The 20,034-nt window shown below is 43.9% G+C and overlaps 3 protein-coding genes and 1 non-coding gene across 4 annotated transcripts; all 4 read left to right on the top strand.

The window, feature by feature from the left end:
- Positions 1-4: 4 nt before the first annotated feature.
- Positions 5-9,783, top strand: LOC142882639 (myosin heavy chain, embryonic smooth muscle isoform-like; the record flags this gene model as incomplete). Its single annotated transcript, XM_076017434.1, has 14 exons — positions 5-145; positions 297-401; positions 1,328-1,480; positions 1,604-1,852; positions 2,287-2,499; positions 2,616-2,828; positions 3,487-3,648; positions 4,408-4,536; positions 5,210-5,298; positions 5,388-5,511; positions 5,776-5,984; positions 6,898-7,006; positions 7,180-7,352; positions 8,188-9,783. Coding segments are annotated over 14 exons (2,169 nt in total), but the record flags the coding sequence as incomplete, so codon positions are not given.
- Positions 9,784-11,972: 2,189 nt separating this feature from the next.
- On the top strand, positions 11,973-16,400 carry LOC142882638 (mitochondrial glycine transporter A-like). Its single transcript, XM_076017433.1, has 7 exons — positions 11,973-12,066; positions 12,880-13,004; positions 13,090-13,174; positions 13,317-13,496; positions 14,597-14,765; positions 15,468-15,628; positions 15,752-16,400. Exons 1-7 carry the CDS (start codon positions 12,052-12,054, stop codon positions 15,872-15,874), a joined length of 858 nt encoding a protein of 285 aa, XP_075873548.1. The 5' UTR covers positions 11,973-12,051; the 3' UTR covers positions 15,875-16,400.
- Positions 16,401-17,744: 1,344 nt separating this feature from the next.
- LOC142882637 (small ribosomal subunit protein uS2) lies at positions 17,745-20,025 on the top strand (the record flags this gene model as incomplete). Its single annotated transcript, XM_076017432.1, has 6 exons — positions 17,745-17,885; positions 18,380-18,551; positions 18,646-18,764; positions 19,095-19,340; positions 19,637-19,765; positions 19,855-20,025. Coding segments are annotated over exons 2-6 (798 nt in total), but the record flags the coding sequence as incomplete, so codon positions are not given.
- On the top strand, positions 18,852-18,991 carry LOC142882640 (small nucleolar RNA SNORA62/SNORA6 family). The gene has a single exon (XR_012925824.1). It is a non-coding gene; the product is annotated as a small nucleolar RNA SNORA62/SNORA6 family (small nucleolar RNA).
- Positions 20,026-20,034: the final 9 nt, after the last annotated feature.

Genomic DNA, 20,034 nt, shown 5'->3' with positions numbered 1-20,034 from the left:
CGAGCTGCAGACGCTCTCGCAGAGCAAGGGAGACTCTGAGCAGCGCAGGAAGAAGGCCGAAGCCCTGGTCCAGGAGCTGCAGCTCAAATTCTCAGAGAGCGAACGTCAGAGGCTGGAGTGTGCTGAAAAACTCACCAAAGCGCAGGTACTGTTTTCTTTATGCTAATGGAACCTTGAACTGTTCCCACCAGCAACTTGTGCCCGACACAAGAGAAAACAATTGGTGATCGATTGGTTAACAGAGCTACTTCTGACTTCTGACACCCCCCCCCCCCCTTGCTTTTCCTTTTCCTCAGACCGAGCTGGACGGCGTGAACAGCGTCCTGAGCGAAGTGGAAGTCAAATCCATCAAGGCGACGAAAGACTGCTCAGCTGTGGAGTCCCAGCTGCAGGACGTTCAGGTCAGCATGGCTGTGCACAGTCAGCAGCACTGGAATAGAACTGGAATCATCACCTTTCCTAGAACTCAATCCAACCCAATTTCAGAATTGAATCCAACCCAATTTCAGAATTGAATCCAACCCAATTTCAGAATTGAATCCAACCCATTTTATCCACTATAAAGACTTAAAAAAAAAATGCGTCATCAAGAAGAAAAAAACATAAGTCACACTGGACTATAAGTGGCAAATTTATTTTACAACATCCAAGATCAAGAACAGACATTTCATCTGGAACGGATGATAATAATAATAATAATAATAATTTTAATAATAATGATAATAATGAATATGCAAAATTAATCTGCTCACGAGTCCAACAAGCAAGTTATCTGTAGGCAACTTTACCAAACTCTTGCTCTAATTCCACATCACTGAATCCGTTGGATTCTTCATCCTCGGTGTCACTTCTGATCAACTCGCTCCTCCAGCTCTGGCCATCTTTTCCTTTAAGTCCACCATTAGCGTTCTTTGTTTTCTTCGTTGCAGTATCTTGTGTCTTGCGCTCCAAAGTTCCCTTTTTTTCGCTGCTCGATTACCGTTTTCAGCTGCATGTAATCTGCAGAATGGGATTTTCTTTCTCTTTCTCGGTTGTCTTTAAGCTAATGTGCAAATGATTTCTCATGAATAGCACATAGGGGAGCACGCTCTCGCGGCTCCAGGTGATGTGGGACTTTGGTCGTGTCGGTCAGTGTGAATTAACATATAAGAGCATGTGAAATGATATATTTTCTTTTTTTAATATATACGAGTCGCACGTGACCAGTCAAACTATGAAAAGAAGTGCGACTTATAACCCATTATTTACTGAGGGCTAAATACGAATCTAAAACAAAATGGCTTAACACAAGTGAGGAGTAGTCTCTAACAGTACCTGCTCACAACAGGAACTGCTCCAAGAGGAGACCCGGCAGAAGCTGTCACAGGTCACTAAGCTGCGGCAGCTGGAGGACGAGCAAAACAGCCTAAGGGAACAACTGGAGGAGGAAGAGGAGGCCAAGAAGAATGTGGAGAAGCAGCTTCAAATGGCGCAGGCCCAGGTAGTGAAACGCCCTCAGACGACCGCTCAGATATCGACCCAAGTGCACATATCCTGAGGTTGATCGAGTGTTTGAGTGTCTCACCCCCAACCCCCCCGTTTTGTTTTTTTTTTAATCTCACAGATCGCCGAAATGAGGAAGAAGGTGGAGCAGGACGCGGGTTGCCTGGAGACGGCCGAGGAAGGAAAGAAGAGGTTCCAGAGGGACCTGGAGTCCACCAGCCAGCGCCTGGAGGAGAAATGTGCCGCCTTCGAGAAGTTGGATAAAACCAAGACGCGCATCCAGCAGGAGTTGGACGACCTGGTGGTGGACCAGGACCACCTGCGGCAGATTGTCTCCAACCTGGAAAAGAAGCAGAAGAAGTTTGACCAGGTGAGAGGATGCGTCAATGCAGTGGCTCTCCACGGCACATTTTTTACATTGAAAAAAATCCCATGGACCAAACCACCAACCAGAAATATTACAACGCTTTTTAGCCGAATAATGGCAAGATGCTAGTAGCAATAGATTAGTAATAGTGTGAAACCAGGGAAAGCTGTTTAGATGCAGGAATTGGGGCCCGTTTGGTGGTGAAACTGGAAACATTTCCAAGGGACACCTGACATTTAGAAGAACAATAAGAATGCCTTTATTTTTCCCACATTGGGGACATTTGCATGGTACAGCAGCATATACAGTAGTACAGTAGTGTGCTGCGTCGCAGTGCTGAAAAGCACTGTTGAGGTGAACGCTGGCCGGGCTTGTGGGGGGTGGGCTTGTGGGACTCTGTGATGCAGGATGTTTGACACGGTGATGCGTCTCGGTAGATGCTGGCCGAGGAGAAGAACATATCGGCCCGCTACGCAGAGGAGCGCGACCGGGCCGAGGCCGAGGCCCGCGAGAAGGAGACCCGAGCGCTGGCCCTGACCCGCGAGCTCGATTCCCTGATGGACATCAAGGAAGAGCTGGACCGCAACAACAAGCTGCTGCGGGCCGAGATGGAGGACCTGGTGTCCTCCAAGGACGACGTCGGCAAGAGCGTGAGTTGCGAGATGAAGCGGCGCCGTTTGGCCGCGTCTCCTCGTCTGACAAGTCCTCGCTCATCGCCGCCGCTCAAAAATTCCTCCTTCCTCGTCCACGGCGCCGCCAAATCCAGGTCCACGAACTGGAGAAAGGCAAACGCACCATGGAGCAGCAGCTGGACGAGATGAAGACCCAGCTGGAGGAGCTGGAGGACGAGCTGCAGGCCACCGAGGACGCCAAGCTGCGGCTGGAGGTCAACATGCAGGCCATGAAGGCTCAGTACGAGAGGGACCTGGCCGGCCGCGACGAGATGGGCGAGGAGAAGAAGCGATCGCTGGTCAAACAGGTGATAACCGGGGAACTGAGCCCAGTCTTCGGCGCCAGTGAGATTGCAATAGATGACCGGGGTGGCTGGGTGGACGGGTGGAGGTTTGAAATTTGGGCAAAAGGTCGAGAACTGGAGAATTGGGAGCAAATTTGGCTTAATGTAGAATTCGCAAACAGAAAAACTGTTGTTCTACGTAATCAAGTATGCTTCTAAACGAATTAGAGTTCTATGAGCATGGTGTTGGGTGGAAACAGAGGATTCACAGTTGCAGCCCCTGTGGAGAATATCCAAAGAGAAAAATCTGTTTCTATCAGGTTAGGAAACTGGCAGAAGAAACTGGCTGGGTTAAACAAGAAGGAAATTGTGTTAGTTTGCATATCTCATTTTATCATGTAGCAAGCCATGTAAAAACTTTTTTTTTTTTTTCAAACAAATTTAGCTTCATTACCTCACAGTAAATCATACATTTACCCCGGGAACAACAAACACTTAACTTGCCTGACTGGGTGTCGTCTGCGAGCTCAAATGCAGCGCTCCGACTGCAATGGTGCTGCTGCGGCATCCTGAATTCTGGAAGCCGCTGCTGGGGCTCTGACGCCCGTGCGTCTTGCCAAAGGGACGAGCTCCCAGTCACAGACTGTGAAGGTGAGCCTTGGTGCAAACTTGCCCTCCTCAGGTGCGGGAGATGGAGATGGAGCTGGAGGACGAGAGGAAGCAGCGCTCTGTGGCGGTGGCGTCTCGCAAGAAGCTGGAGCTGGACCTGAAGGAGCTGGAGGCCGGCATCGACATGGCCAACAAGAACCGCGACGAGGCCCTCAAGCAGCTGAAGAAACTCCAGGTGAGCTGCTCGCTGAAGCGCATTGAAGCACATGTTGGACACGTTGAAGCAGCACTTTTGGACTGACGGCCGTGTGTACCTCTCTCTCCATCTCTATTGCTCTATCTCTCTCTCTATCGCTCTGTCTTTACCTCTCTATCGATCTGTCTATCTATCTATGTCTCTATCTCTCCATCTATATGTCGCTCTCTGTCTTTACCTCTATCGATCTGTCTATCTATCTATGTCTCTATCTCTCCATCTATATCTCGCTCTCTGTCTTTACCTCTCTATCGATCTGTCTATCTATCTATGTCTCTATCTCTCCATCTATATGTCGCTCTCTGTCTTTACCTCTATCGATCTGTCTATCTATCTATGTCTCTATCTCTCCATCTATATGTCGCTCTCTGTCTTTACCTCTATCGATCTGTCTATCTATCTATGTCTCTATCTCTCCATCTATATCTTGCTCTCTGTCTTTACCTCTCTATTGATCTGTTTCTACCCACCTATCGATCTATCTCTATATATCTGTCCCTCTATTTTTTTGTCTCCATCTATATATCTCTCTATTGCTCTCTCTTTCTGTCTATATCTCTATCTCTCCATCTATCTGTCGCTCTATCTCTCTCTCTCTCTTTACCTATCTATCGCTCGCTCCCTCTCCATCTCTGTCTATCTCTATATATCGCTCTATCTCAATTTCTCTCTCTATCTCTATTTTTTTTGTCTATCTCTATATCTCTCTATCTCCCCATATTTCTGTCTCTCTCTCAGGCCCAGATGAAAGAGCTCATCAGGGAACTGGAAGACACTCGCATGTCTCGGGATGAGATCCTGGCTCAGAGCAAGGAGAACGAGAAGAAGTTGAAAGGCATGGAGGCCGACATGCTGCAGATGCAGGAGGTCAGTGGTGTCGTCCTGCAGTCCCCAACCTTCTTTTGTGCCACGAACTGACCAGCTCGTCCACAACTTTATTAGCGGCATCCTCTTAACATCACGACAGCATCTTAACGTGAATAAAACAAGTGGCCTCCAAAGGTCTGCTGGTCTTTCAATGCAGTGTGTAGAAGCAGTTTTGACGCCGTCATTGCCTCATTAGAGAGCCGGTCACTGCATGTTATCCAGAGTGGGCTTCGTGTGTCCGAATCGCCAGTCGAGATAAAACCTGTTGTTTAACTACGACTCCTGTTAAATGCAGCTTTCTTGCCTTCTTCCCAAAGACCTTTGTTCTCACACTTTTTGCTAGCTAGCTAGCTGGCTAGCAAAATGTGGTTTTAATTTTGGCCGTAACGTATCACATGACAGAGACGAGCGCCTTGACCTGGGTCAGGAGTTGAGCCGTAGACGGATGTAATGGAGAGAATCTTGTCATTTTTCAAAATAAAACATCTTTCCGGTTCAGATAACAAATAAAGCGGAAGTAATGCAAGTTTTTTGTTTTTTTTTTCTGTTCAGACTGGTTGGTCTGCTCTCCGAACTTCTCCGAGCTTTCATTTGCCCTTGGTTTGACTCGTTCAATTCACCGCGCTCTCCCTCTCTCTCTCTCTCCCTCCTTCCTTTCTTTATCTGTGTGCAGGAGTTGGCAGCGGCGGAGCGAGTCAAGAGACAAGCTCAGCAGGAGAGGGACGAGCTGCAGGACGAGATCAACAACCAGGCTTCCAAGAAGTAAGAAAAAACGTTTCTGAATGGAGCGCAAATTTGAATCGCCCCGTTTCCCACGTTGCCTTAACCCCACCCCCCTGAACTGTCCTCAGCGCTCAGGTGGTGGAGGAGAGGAGGCGGCTGGAAGCTCGCATCGCCCAGCTGGAGGAGGAGCTGGAGGAGGAGCAGTGCAACACTGAGCTGGTCAACGACAGGCTGAAGAAGGCCACGTTGCAGGTCGGTCCACACCGATGTTGTGTAGACATCTCAACTGGTGAAGTCGCAAGCACTTCAGATTTATTCCATAAAAATCAAAACGCTAGCCCAATTTGTCTCATGTTAAGTAAATGATTGAAACTATTGAATTGAATTGAATTGTGTGTCCTGCAAAATAAGTGCCCAACGTTTTTTCTTTAAATATATGTGTGTATCTGTATCTGTAGCTCTGTGTGCTTTCTCAAATAAAAATAAAAAAATCAATTCATTTTTTTTTTCCATTAGACTGATCAGATGAACGTGGAGCTGACAGCAGAGCGCAGCGTCTGCCAGCGTGTGGAAGGAGCCCGGGCCCAGATGGAGCGCCAGAACAAGGAGCTGAAGCTCAGGCTGGGAGAGCTGGAGGCAACCGTCAAGTCCAAGTACAAGGCCAACATGGCCGCCCTGGAGGCCAAGATCGCCCAGCTGGAGGAGCAGCTCGACATGGAGACCAGGTGACGAGTCTTACCGCAGAGGCCCGGCGGGGGGGGGGGGGTGGGCGGAGACGCTCGGGTTGTTTTTACTCCACTTCAAACTCCACTTAAAACTTGGAGCGCAAAAAATGTCTTCAGGATACTGATAACGGAGTCTGTTTTTCCGGACCAGTCAAAACATTGATTGTCGAGCCCGACCCGAGCCCGCTTCATTTTTCTACAGGAGCAAATCTGAAATACCAGACAGTTTGCAAGCGTGATCATTCTGCCAGTTTGTAGTAGAATTATCAATTATAACTTTATTTGGAACGATTTAAGAGTAAAATGAAACATTTTCAGATGATATTTCAAAGTAAATACAAAGAACTAACAGAGAACCAGCACGCAAAGAAGTGTGCCTACATGCAACTTGCATCCAACACCAGTTGGAGTCGATTAACTTGATGCGCCGCTGTGCAGAACAGACAGGCGGGTTATTTTCAGGCTGGATTGCAAGGTTACTTAGAATAAAAACGGTTCTAGTCTTCTTTTGCTATTCTAATTAAAAGTGTGTAATATTTTGAGATTTTGAAGAAGAAACAGCGACATCTAGTGGTCACGTTTTAGATTGCTGCGTCTTTCACTCTCCCTCCGTGTGTGTGTGTGTGTGTGTGTGTGTGTGTGTGTGTGTGTGTGTGTGTGTGTGTGTGTGTGTGTGTGTGTGTGTGTGTGTGTGTGTGTGTTCCATTATTAGAGTAGAAAAACAAATTATTTTATTGTACGGCGATTATACACTTTTATTAATGTATATTAGGCTTTCACCAATCTAAAAATCATATATCAAGCCAAATATTACACACTGGACCCTTTTAAGAACTCCATACCACCAACTCAAACAAAACCTTAACGTTGTAATTGAGACTCCAAATGACCGTGTGTTGTGTTCTTGTCTCAGGGAGAGGCAGACTGCCACCAAGCTGGTGAGGCGCACGGAGAAGAAGCTGAAGGAGGTCATCCTGCAGGTGGACGACGAGCGGCGCATCGCGGAGCAGCACAAGGACCAGGTCAGAGGGTTTCCCCTGTCTGCTTCATATACAGCAAACTTGAGCTTGTGAAAGATGGGTGGTGGTGGTGGTGGGAGGGGTCTTCTTAACTTGTTGCCATCCCTCGACACCAGACTGCAGTCCTCATATCGAATGCGATCTGTGTCAAAAAAATAAAAAAAAAAAAATTCCAGGCGGACAAGTTGAACTCCCGCATGAAGCAGCTGAAGCGGCAGCTGGAGGAGGCTGAAGAGGAGGCCCAGAGGGCCAACGCCAACCGAAGGAAGCTCCAGAGGGAACTGGAGGACGCCACCGAGTCGGCCGATGCCATGAACCGCGAAGTCAGCTCCCTCAAGAGCAAGCTCAGGTACTTCCTCGTCGTTTCCTTCCAACAGCCCCGACCTCCAGCCACCTCCTGTCATTGTCTTCCAGCCTTCCCACTCCAAGAGAAAGAGTATTCACATTCTGAACTTAACTCAAAGCATAGATACTTGTGTGTGTGTATATATAAAAATATATATATATCTGGTAAAAGTAAATGTACTGATTCAACACCTTTACTCAAGTAAGTAAGAAAGTACAGGCTCTGAAATGTACTGAAGTAAAAATGTTTTTTTTGTCCTTTATGAAAAAAAATTCATTGTTGATAATTTTGGAGAAAAAAAATGATGAAGTTGTGACAGAATAACCCTGGACTGAACTGGTCAGGGGTCCAGTATGAGAATCTGGATCATTTTGAACAGCTTTCCTTCTCTCAACACTCTAGGTTTTTATTTCTTTCCTTTTTCAACTGCAGCACAACCAAACTGTAATCAATAATAGTTATTCACAGTGTCAACATCCCATAATGTCTCACTGGTCATAAAAATAACTAATGTTATTTTCTACATTTCTATTTTTCTCTGTACTGAAACCTAGAGGAACAGTGACGCCAAAGCCGACGTCCTTTAAAATAATGTAAAACTAAAATCAGTGAACAACTTTGAACCCAATTTGTATCTTTAAAAGAATTTTAAACAAGTCTTTTGTAACAAGTAGAAGGTACAAATATGTCTGTAATGTAGGGAGTAAAGGTCGTCAGAGAAATTAACAGTCCAGTAAAGTGCAGACACTAGAAAAACCTACTGAATCCAAGCCACCAAGTGCTTGCGCTTGGTGGCTCAGCCGCCTCTGAGGCTCATGCGCCCGTTTGCCTTTTCCAGGCGCGACCTTCCCTTCACCGTGCGCCGCACCGTGGTCCGCCTGGAGAGCGACGAAGAGAGTGAAGCCAAGAGCGAGACGTCCGAGCCCAAACCCGAGTGATCGGCCGGAGCGACGCCACGCCGCTCCTCTTCTTCCTCCTCCTCCTCTTCCTCAGTCCTCCACAGACAGACCCAAATTGGCACGCGTGATCGCTAAAAAACCTCGTAAAAGTATCTTCTCCAACATGAGGGGCCGAGAGAGGGCAGCGATTGGCCGAGTCCTCTTGGTCCGTGTAACGCTGACAATCTATGCATTCTTAAAACACACACACCGACACACACTGGGAGTTTAGTTAACCACGACAATCGCCATCCTAACGCACACCTCTTTTTTTTTGGGCCAATTTTTTTTGTTTGGTTTTGTTTGGTTTCACTAATTATTTTTCATTCTCTGGGAAAATAAAATAAAAAAACATATATATTTTTGTAAGGAAACATTCCAGTTCTAATAGTCCTGATAAAGGATCTATTTTTCTAAATTGAACTACAGGAGAATAAAATAAAAGAAGTCGTATGGATAAGTGAAGATGGAATAATGGAAGGGGACCAAAGTTAATATCTCAATCTATAAAATAGTATTTTATGCAGACTTTTTTTTTTTTTAACGGTTAAGAATGGAAGTGCTTCATGTTTCTTACGCTCGCGCTCGCGCTTCAGTTTATTACCAATGGTTATCCGCTAAAATGTATTTGCCAGTTTTTAGTCGCAGCTAGTGAACAGGACTACGCTTTTGATGCGTCATTGATGAACGCGTTAAAAAAAAAAGAAAAATACATCTGAAGTTTGGTTTTCAAGGAACAATTTGAGACTCTAATAAGGCATTTAATGAAGACTGTGCTGAAATTTCCTAATTTTGCACTGAGACGGAGAGAGGAAGAAAAAAAAAAAACACTTGCGCCTCGATATGATAAGCCACTGCTTTTGTTTATTTTGTGGAGTCATTGATGGAAAAGGCTTTGGAAAACTGCACATCTGCCAATTCTCACACCTTAAACGGAGAGGAATCTTTGAGGGCATGATGATTGGAGAACTTTTTTTTTTCTTTTTTTTCCTGGTTATGCTTTTGCATTTTATTTTTTCAAACTTAAATCATTATTATCAGTGTTTTTGTTGACATTCAATGTAAACGTTAAAGGGGGTGGTGTTAGCAGCTCATCGTGCGGACAGCGCACTGTATTCCCGGAGCACAGCCTGTTGAAAGAAGTATTCGCTGCTGTTGCCATTTGCTAAGCAGAAAAAGAATTGTAAAACGTCACTGTCATTTATCCACACTCTGCTCCGGTTGGTTGCACGAGAAGCTGGTGGAGTGTCTTCGTTCCAGATGCTACGTTTGGGAAGGTGACGACCCCTCGCAGGTTGTGCTCAGGGACGGCTTTAGCTTCACACTCCTGGGATGTGGAAAAAATAAATGGTTAACTTGGTTGACAACAAAAAAAAAATCCCAAAAAAAACAAAACTGCATCTCCAACTATTTGTATCATTTACCTGTCTGCACCTTTGGAATGGAAATCATCTGAAATGTTGGTGGTATCACGATTAAAGAGGCTTTCTAACTGATGATCTTGTGTCTGCTTTTGCTGTTTTTTTTTAAGGAAAAGTGTCTGAAAATGGTAGTGAGATCCGCACTGTTTGCATGGTTTAGAGCAGTCGTGGCCAGACTACAGTCTGGGGGGGAAGGGGGGGTGGGGGGCAGCCTGCTAAAGCTTTTTATTTCGGCTCGCTGAACTTGGAAGAAATGTTATTAATAGTAAGTAATAAAATGAATATTTGAACCCATTTGTTTCAGCAAGAGTCATTTAAAAAAATAAATAAATAAAAAAGCGAAATACTGTGGGGCTTCAAAGATGCACATTTTGTTGTAAAAAAATATTTTTTCCTCCCTTGTGAGGTGCGTCACCAAAGCACTCCAGGAGAACATTTTTTTTTTTTTTTTTTGTCGTTCATTTTGTTTGTTTGTCAAACAAAAAGAACATACGTCGTACAAACAACAACAATATTGTTACAGTTGAAAGAAGAAAGATATTTGTTTACACCAGGCCTTCATCTCTTCAATTAAATCAATAAAAACAGCTGCTACATGGTCTCAGGAGCTAGAAGGTCATGTCTTGCGTTTTTTACCCAGCAGAGGGGAGTCATGCCTCGCTTTCAGTGAACTGTTACATCTCGATATCGTCGTCGCAGCCCCACTATTTTTCTTATTAGTTTGCGACGGTCGACAGCTTTCATCATGTCTTTTGCAGAAAAACAAAATTAATGTTTTTTTTTGTTGTTTTTTTTTAAATATATATATATACATATATATATATATATTTTTTTTTTTTTTTTTTTTTTTTTTTGTATTATTGTAAAAGTAATCAATCATCAGTGGCGGATTATCTAAAATGTGATTTAGAGACTATTTGTTGTCTCTTGATTTCATGCCGTCGTACTTTAACCTTTTTCACATCAGACTTTACCAACCGTATCTAACTATTGTAAGTTTTGATATAACGATTAACTTTTTAACCATTATTTATGCCATTTTTGGGGTGTGCGCGCGCCCGTTTCTAGACCAATCGCTGATTCCCGTTGGGTGACGTTTTGCCTCACCCAGCGCCTCACCTATCTGATCAACCAATCACGTGCCGGGGAGTCTTATGTGGGCGGGGTTTCCTCGCCGTCTCGTAAGTTAGTACGTCGTCAAACCGGAACCGGCCAGTTTCTGATGCTGTAGGGCGACTTGAGGCGAGCTCGGAGACGAAACGAACATCTTCCGTCACAACATCTGTATTTTTCTTTAGGCTTACACACTGCCAAACTTTATTTTTGTACCCATTGAGCTGTTTAGTTCAAATCCGTTGTGGACGCACTGTGGGTTTTGCTCGCCACCCAAAACACTCACTTCGTGATATGAGCAACGATTCTGTCAAACTGCAGACGGTAAGCGACGAGGGAGGGGGGACTCGTGGAAAGATGCTGCTTGCTATATATATATATACATATATATATATATATATATATATATATATATATATATATATATATATATATATATATATATATATATATATATATATATATATATATATATATATATATATATATATATATATACATATATACATATATATATATATATATACATATATATATATATACACATATATATTGAAGTATATGTACGCACAGGAGCAAGTACTTCCTCAAGCAGTTAGGAGAGAGTGCAAGATAGCGATTTAGAAAATACATCCATATGTTGTTGGTGCCACTGTTGTTAACATCCTGAAGGTCCACTTGAATGTCCTTAAAGTCAAATGTGTTCTGACAAGAACGGACTGAGCAGCTGGATTTGTATGCATGCATGTATGTATGTATGTATGTATGTATGTATGTATGTATGTATGGTACAGGAGAAAGGAGAAACGCCAATCAAAATGTAGTGCAAAAGAGACGGAAAATGATATTAATTAAAAAGTATGTATGTATGTATCAATGTAACTGTGTGTATCTCTCCACCCAGAATTTATTTGGTTTCCATTCACGTGTTACTAATAGACTAGCTTGTCAATGGCAGTGTCACGATTCCTTTGGCATAATGAGCTGCACGTCGTCAGCCGGGTGATCACTCACAAGAGGCATCCACTCAGCCATGTGACCTATTTATTTAGTTCTCTCTCTCTCACACACACTCTCTCTCCCCGTCTGTGCACATCACCTCCACTCTGAAAGCCATGAAACTTTTTCCTTTCTTTTCTTTTAAATTTCAGATGAACAGACGGGGCTGAGGCTCCATAGAAAAAGAACCAGAGGAACAAAGAACAAAGGAGAAAAAAAGTCCCAAGAACTATGGAGCTGTCGCTGGTATGTCTTCCAGTCTGTTTTACGCAGAATTAGTCAGATGACATGCAGTACATGTTGATTTTTTTTTTTTTTCTCCCCCTAGTCTTTCCTGATTAGATTAGTAGCAGAATCACAACCTCTCAAAAAGTTCCAGACTATGCTGCCTCTACAATAGCAGCAGCTGAACATGTTCATGACCGGTTTTACACTCCCTCCTGACCGGTCACAAATGATTACAGGGTTGTAGATAAATTGTAGAACGGCAAGTTGGGCCAAATGTGTTATGTCACAGTTAGTGACTCTTAAATTCAGTGTGCACATTACGTAAAATAAAGTTAAAATCAAATATTAAATGCTGGTTTGTCCGGCACAGTGAGTTCCAAATGAATTCAATTACATTTTTTTTAAATAAAATTAATTTTTGTTTTATTTGTAGTACCCTAATTTCACTTTTAAGAAAGTTTTATTTATTTATTTATTTTTTGTATTTGTATCATTTGGTGTGTTGACTTTTTATTTCTAAATGTACGGTATAAATGTGTGAAAAGAAGGCGTTTAGGTTTTGCTGCTACAACACAAATGACTGTGAAGCAGGTTAATGATATTTAACTAACTCTGCTTACTCAGCTTGCGACAATTTGTTAACTTTATGCTCTTCAGGTGCCAACTGCTGAAAAAAACAGCCCATAATTTTGCATCATTTTAAAACCTTGTACTTGATAATGCCATTGCTATTTAGATGCTGTAAATTCAATGATTTTTAAGTTCTAGTTTTTTTTTTGTTCTCTTTTTATTTTTTATTTATTTTATTTATTTTTGTCTTTTGCCTCCAAGCCTCATCCGGCCATCAAAGCCTTCATGTGCGGCTCCTTCAGTGGAACCTGCTCCACTCTGCTGTTTCAGCCTCTGGACCTCATCAAGACCCGTCTGCAGACACTGCAGAGCAGCGTGCAGCCGGGGTGAGTGAGTCTTCAAGCGTGCACGTGCGTAGACGCGCACGCACACACTAAGCCTCTCCTATGCTGGGTTTTTCTCCCCCGACAGTGTGGGCCGAGTGGGGATGGTGACGGTGGTTCTGAGCGTGGTGAAGACGGAGCGGCTGCTGGGGCTGTGGAAGGGCATGTCACCGGTCAGAGCGCTCTCTTCTGTCCTCCCACACCTTCACCCTGACCAGCCCAGTGCTGGCTCTGTGCGCGCGTGTCCCTTTCCTGTTTTCGGGGGTTTTGAGTCTTGTTCTTTTTTTTCTTTTTTTTTCCCATTTGCTCCTCCAGTCATTTGCCAGGACCATTCCAGGAGTGGGCATCTACTTCAGTACCTACTACTCCTTGAAGCAGCACTTCTTTCAGGACAGAAGCCCCAGAGCTGTGGAGGCCATGCTGCTCGGGGGCGGGGCTCGCTCAGTCGCTGGCGTCTTTATGCTGCCAGTGACCGTCATCAAGACACGCTTTGAAGTGAGTGGTAGGGTGGAGAGATGCGGAGACCTTTAGGGGCTTTTTTTTACTGACGATTATTCACGTGTTATTACTTTCTGCTGACAATTTAATACTCAGAGGTCGGCAATTCCTGATTTCTCTGTAAAACGGAGCCTCTTCTGATTGAACCGTTGAATGAGTTTTACGGTTTTTAAGATTGATGTTAAGGAGCCTATTGTAAGTACTACCCAACAGTGTTGGCGTGTTGTAATCTATTATTAAGTAATCCACTACTGTAGTTAAACTACTCTTTTTTTTTTTTTTTTAGTAACGTGTATTGTAACGGCATTACTGTGGCAAAGCTGAACTGAAATACGTTGAAATCTTTTGCAAGATAAAAATGTCTTTTTATCCACAAAATGTCTGAAATTTAGAAAAACAACAGAAAACAACGATGTCGCAGATTGATGATGCAGCCGCACATGCAACGTCATTGATATGCGACAACGCACCAAAACATGGTGGCGCCAAAAATTGTTCATAGGTGTGTGAGCACTGATTGCAAATTTGACCCTCCGATAAGCGACTTATACAGATCGTATGCAGTTATTGAGGGGCTGGACTAGAATTCCCTGTCACAGACAACAGTGAAAGCTCAAAATGGGGGAATCTTGCTACGTCTCTGTGTAGAGCAGAGAGACAGCAGAAAGATGAATCATATTGCATAACAATCAGGTTTTATCTGACCTCCTCAAGGTCAAAAAATATCAAAAGTGGTTATTTGGTATAATGTTACATCAATAATTGTATGCAAGTTTGAATGGTGATTAAAATGTTTGTCAATATATAAGCTGGAGGCAGAGGTTTTTACATCTTGCTGTCTTTTCAGTATATGGCAGCATGTATATTATGCAGCATATGGTCACATGAGTATACAATGTTAAAAAGATGCCTTTTTCTGTTAATTTCTTAGCAAGGCAATTGCAACTGTTGGCATGCTATTTCAACTAACGTCTTTCTCTGTGTGTGTGTGTGTGTGTGTGTGTGTGTGTGTGTGTGTGCGTGTGTGTGTGTGTGTGTGTGTGTGTGTGTCTGTGTGTGTGTCTGTGTGTGTGTGTGTGTGTGTGTGTGTGCTCCAGTGTGGCAGGTACAACTACGGGAGTGTGACCGGGGCTCTTCGCAGTGTCTGTCAAACTGAGGGTCCAGCCGCTCTCTACTCCGGCCTGATGGCAACTCTGCTCAGGGATGTTCCCTTCTCTGCCATCTATGTCATGTTCTACAGCCAGACCAAGGCCCTGCTGTCTGAAGGTGAGAGGTCGATCATGGGGAGAACTTAAAATTGAAGGCTTAAAAACACTTGAACTAGGGGTCGGGGGGAAAAAACAAATCGATTCTTAGATTAATCGCGATTTTGACACTGGCAATTATGAATCGATTCACAAATTTAAAGAATTTTTTTTTTTTTATGAGGCTGGAACTCATGTGCGACTGCACTGCAGCGTCGTACCGATGCTTTAAGGTGACGCACTAGATGCACTAGATGATAAATCGCAATTCTCGATTAATCGCGATTAATTGCATCGTAGCCCTCTGAATAGGAATTGAATTGAATCGTCAGGTACCTAGCGATTCCCACGCCTAACTTGAACAACCTTTTCTAATTTTCATATGTCAGCAACAATGTGGACATTATTTCTTTCTTTAATTGAACTATAAAGAGGCCAACACATGTGTCAGAGTTTTGCTTTGAAACTATTCAAGGTATAGAGGAGGAAAGGAAGGAAGCAAGCAGCCAAACTGACATATGAACAAGTCAGGTCATGTAAACCGTGGCACATAAATAACTGAGCCATTCGGATCAATTTTAAAAACATCATGTTGTAATCATACAGCTACCAGAGACAAATCTTCTCCTTTCAATAGAAAAAAAAAATGGATTGTTCATATATCTACAGAAGCGTTGCAAAACTGAAGTTTCTTGAAGTGAATTTTCTACTGCCTCTGTCCCAGAAATGAGCAGGTCTGCCTCGGCGCCCCTGGCTAACTTCAGCTGTGGGGTCCTGGCTGGCATACTGGCCTCTCTGATCACCCAGCCGGCTGATGTGGTGAAGACAAACGTCCAAGTGAAATTACGGTTGAGCACTTCGGAGGCTGTCAGACACATCTACATGGTAACTACCTCACATTTCCTTCACTCAGACCACCCCTTCATAGCCAGCTCTTCCGCCCCAGATTACACATTAGGTAATAGCTGTTTATGATTCCGTCTAATCTCGTCCTTCTTTCTGCGTCAGGAACAAGGGCTGCGGGGTTTCTTCCGAGGGGCCGTGCCACGGGCGCTGAGGAGGACCATGATGGCTGCTATGGCGTGGACAGTGTACGAGCAGATGATGGCCCACGTTGGGTTGAAGTCTTGAAAGGGAAAACTGCTTTAATCGCCGGTCAAAGAGCAGTCGTGGACTGAAGACCGAAATGAAAGAAGAAGCAGGTTCCAGGGGACTGCTTGTCAGTGTATACACTGTATGCAGCAAATACTTTCTGAGATATTGTTTTAAAAGAAAGCAGATGTTTTGCGCTGTATGTAGGATTAACATATTGGGAGAGCTGTGCAGAATTCTTGTACACTATTGCACACTGTGACCTCCCAAAAGACAAAAGCGATATAAACCTTCTTTGCTCAGGACGTCGTCCCAGTTATCTCACTTTCTATGCTAAGCACTTTAACCCCGAGCGGTTGCGTCACAACCTTTTAATCTTGTTAGCATGCAGCTTCAGTGCCATGTGTTCTTTTAATTTTCTAATATTGTGTGTGACATAACATTTGTAAAAAAAAAGTATATAAGTTTATTTGATATATTTTTAATTGCTAAGTGCTATGTGAGAAATGTTTTTTAACAAAAAAAAATAAAATAAAACACTGCAGTGTGACTGTGTGGAAAATTAGCACTTTGTTGATGTGAATCATTGAAAGTCTTGACAATATTTTTCAGACCATTTTTCATAAAATTGCCAAATTGCCAAATTGGAAAGTCTTAACACAAAAGAGATACTATCAGGTTTCGCGTTGCGCTTGGGCAGCTAATTCAGTTGATAATAAGGCAATCAAGAGAAGGTAATTTTCTTATGTAATTTATTGAATGGTCTGATAGCAGTTGGGACTGATTCAAATTTCCAATGAAAATATAGATAACCACTCTCACAGAGACTAAAAGTGTCCCAACCAGTTTAGGTAAAAAATTCAGTGTGTATGTACCCTGACTTTCCCCTCAGCCATGAAACAACAGATACAACAATCTCTTAGTGATTAAGCTGTGCTGAGTGTGGTTCAGGCTCAGCATTTTGCAGCCGACAGCTAGACTATGGAGGCCAAAGACTTACTCTGTTTAGCAGAGATAAGCAGCAGCCCTCATAGGAGGCCATATGAGGGCTTTGGCACCAAAGGCAAAACACAGATTCTGGACCATAGATGTCTGGCTGTTATGTTGAGGAGGGTTAAATATATGTATCAGTCATCAAACTTTAGATTTGATTTTCCTGACTATCACTACATTGCGGTCTCATATTGTGGTGACGTAGCAATAATTGTATTTACCAGAGGCAAATTCCCTGTGCTGTGATGCATGGGCCTAATCAAACAGGAAGAGAATATTATAGCATTCGCCACAGTGACAAAGTGGTGTAAATGTAAAAGAGACCGCAGACAAGGTGTTTCTTTCTTCTTCTTTTTTTGAGGGCAGAAAAGCAGATCAATAGTGACTGACCAACCAGTGTGTTTTTCTTACATTTCCCAGAACACAGTAACAAAACACGCCTAACAAAACATGGCATTTGACCATGTGACATTTCACTCCATCCGCCCTTGGCCCTGCATGCAAAGACACAGCTCTGATGTTTTCACCCGGACACAGCGAAAACGTGTTCTGCCAGGTAAACGGGCCGCGCTCAGGCAACACTCTAATCCTTCATTAACGTCTTTAGTGTAACAGCCGAAAGTCTCAACCTAATGCACATAAGACACGGCTTTTAGAATTATTACTCAACACGCTCGTTGCACTGAGTAAACACCGTGTTTCATTAGACTAGGACTCCTTATCTCGAGCAAATAACGTTACAACACATGTCAACCTTAACCTTAGTGTCAGCGTCTCAGCATTGTCTTAATATGGTCTTTCCATGGGCATTGTCTTAATATGGGAGAACCATCCGACCGATGCGCCGGCTTCTTTCGATCGCCCGCAACTCCCACACCAATACACGGCTTTTACCACCACCTGCTGGTCAATACCGGCACGGTTGTTTAAAAAAAAAAAGGGGGAAAAAAATTCCAACCAATCACAAGCTAGAAAGTCTAGTATTTATTCGACGTCATTTCCTGCCTGCGTCCTCTTTTCACCGTTTGGTCAGACTTCCATACGGCGTTGTTTCGTGGTGAGTTTGCATACGATGATATTACTGTTAAAAATGCATCAAATGGACAAATTGTTCCTGATATCGAAAGATTAACCGTTGGGGTGTACTGGAGTGCTTCGCAGTTCCAGCTAAATGCGCGATTATCGGAGTTAATTGCGCCAAGTGCTCGATGCTAATGTATTAGCTAGTGTGCTAGCCTGCCACGCGCTCGCCAATGTGTCGCCCTCGCGACCGACTACTATGTTTAAAAAGCATTGGGTAGTTATAATGAAGCGGGTGAAATCAAATCGTCTTATAGGTGATGGAAGACATGCCAGCGGTTTTCTTTTTCAAAAATCCATTCCTTTTAAAATTACTCTACACGTGTTCGGCTTTAAAAAGGCTGTAGTTTCCCGTAAGCGGGGGCAGAATTATATTATTTTATTTATTTAATGAATACATAGATGTATATATTTTTTTTAAAAAAAAGAATCCTGAACTTTTTGGACTAATGTTTGTCCCTCTTCTCGCAGCTCTCCCAACTCACTCGTAACGCAGGGAAAGTGGTCACGATGTCCGGAGGTCTAGATGTCCTTCAAATGAAGGAGGAGGATGTGCTGAAGTTCCTGGCGGCAGGAACCCATTTGGGAGGCACCAACTTGGACTTCCAGATGGATCAGTACGTGTACAAGAGGAAAAGTGATGGTGAGCCGTGGAATAATTCCTGTTCACGTTGATGTTGGATGCTTTCCAAATGTCCCAAGTTGTTCAACGTTTCCGCTTCTGAACCCTACCGCAGGTATTTACATCATCAACTTGAAGAAGACTTGGGAAAAGCTGTTGCTGGCCGCCAGGGCCATCGTTGCCATTGAAAACCCAGCTGATGTGTGCGTCATCTCATCCAGGAACACTGGGCAGGTACACACACTTGCCATCTGTGATCTGAGCCCTTGTATTCAGCACTGATGGCTCGTTGAGTTGCCACTGTGAAAGTTTAGTGTATACAGTGCACACTGTTAAAGCCTTGCACTGAGGTCAGTGTACAGGTGTCGGAAGTGTGCGAGAGTAAGCTGGACAGATTTTCGCTAACACCATGAGGACTGCTGTCCTATGAATGGCGTTTGATAGCCATCTGAGCCACATTTTACATACATGCATAATTATTATTATTTTGCATAATTATTATTTTTCCCAGTACATGATTATCACAAATGAATTGTTGGACTGAAAGAGTTCTTTCTACCCCAGAGAGCAGTGCTGAAGTTTGCCTCCGCCACTGGTGCAACAACCTTCCATGGCCGCTTCACTCCTGGCACATTCACCAATCAGATCCAGGCTGCCTTCAGGGAGCCACGCCTCCTGCTTGTGACCGACCCCCGCGCTGACCATCAGCCACTCACCGAGGCCTCTTACGTCAACATTCCCACCATTGCCCTGTGCAACACTGATTCACCACTGAGATACGTGGACATTGCCATCCCCTGCAACAACAAGGTGAGCTCAGTTGGAACGTGCGGAACAATGGGGGCCGTTTCCGGGGGGGGGAAACGGCCCGTAGCGCATCTTTGCACACTGTTAGAGCCCGGCACTGTCCTGTATGTGCGGTGCTGGGTGTAGGGTGTGTGCTAAATTGAAAGCTGAGCCTCTTGTCCTCATCTCTGAATCACTCAGAGGTGGTTATAGAGGTCTAGCAACATAAGCACTTCCAGTTAACACCCTGTATCTATGTACTGGACACGGCAATCCTGCCAGAGCTGAATTTTCACTCATTGGTTTTGTGACTTTTGCAGGGTCACCACTCTGTGGGTCTCATGTGGTGGATGTTGGCGAGGGAAGTTCTCCGAATGAGGGGAACCATTTCCAGAGAGCACCCATGGGAGGTCATGCCTGATCTGTACTTCTACAGGGATCCTGAGGAGGTGAGATTTGTTACATGAACTGTAAACTAGCTTGAGATGAACTCAGAGGATTAAAAATTTACATTTTTATATATTTTTTCTAAATGTAGATTGAGAAGGAGGAACAAGCTGCGGCTGAGAAGGCTGTTGGGAAGGAGGAGTTCCAGGGTGAATGGAGTGCCCCTGCAGCTGAGTTCACCCAGCCTGAGGTGGCTGACTGGTCTGAGGGCGTCGCTGTGCCATCTGTGCCCATTCAGCAGTTCCCCGCAGGTAAAAATCTTTTAGACACT

This window comes from Nelusetta ayraudi, unplaced genomic scaffold, assembly GCF_046127955.1.
Source record: "Nelusetta ayraudi isolate G7.1 ecotype Tasmania unplaced genomic scaffold, CSIRO-AGI_Nayr_v1 ptg000384l, whole genome shotgun sequence".
NCBI lineage: Eukaryota > Metazoa > Chordata > Actinopteri > Tetraodontiformes > Monacanthidae > Nelusetta > Nelusetta ayraudi.
Note: the sequence above shows the minus strand (reverse complement) of the source record. Positions and strands in the feature narration are given on the sequence as shown.

Excerpts from the sequence above, each read along its gene's own strand:
- LOC142882638 (XM_076017433.1), top strand. Across the intron at positions 13,175-13,316 it reads TGTGGAAGGGCATGTCACCG|TCATTTGCCAGGACCATTCC; the intron begins GTCAGAGCGCTC and ends TTGCTCCTCCAG. Across the intron at positions 13,497-14,596 it reads TCATCAAGACACGCTTTGAA|TGTGGCAGGTACAACTACGG; the intron begins GTGAGTGGTAGG and ends TGTGTGCTCCAG.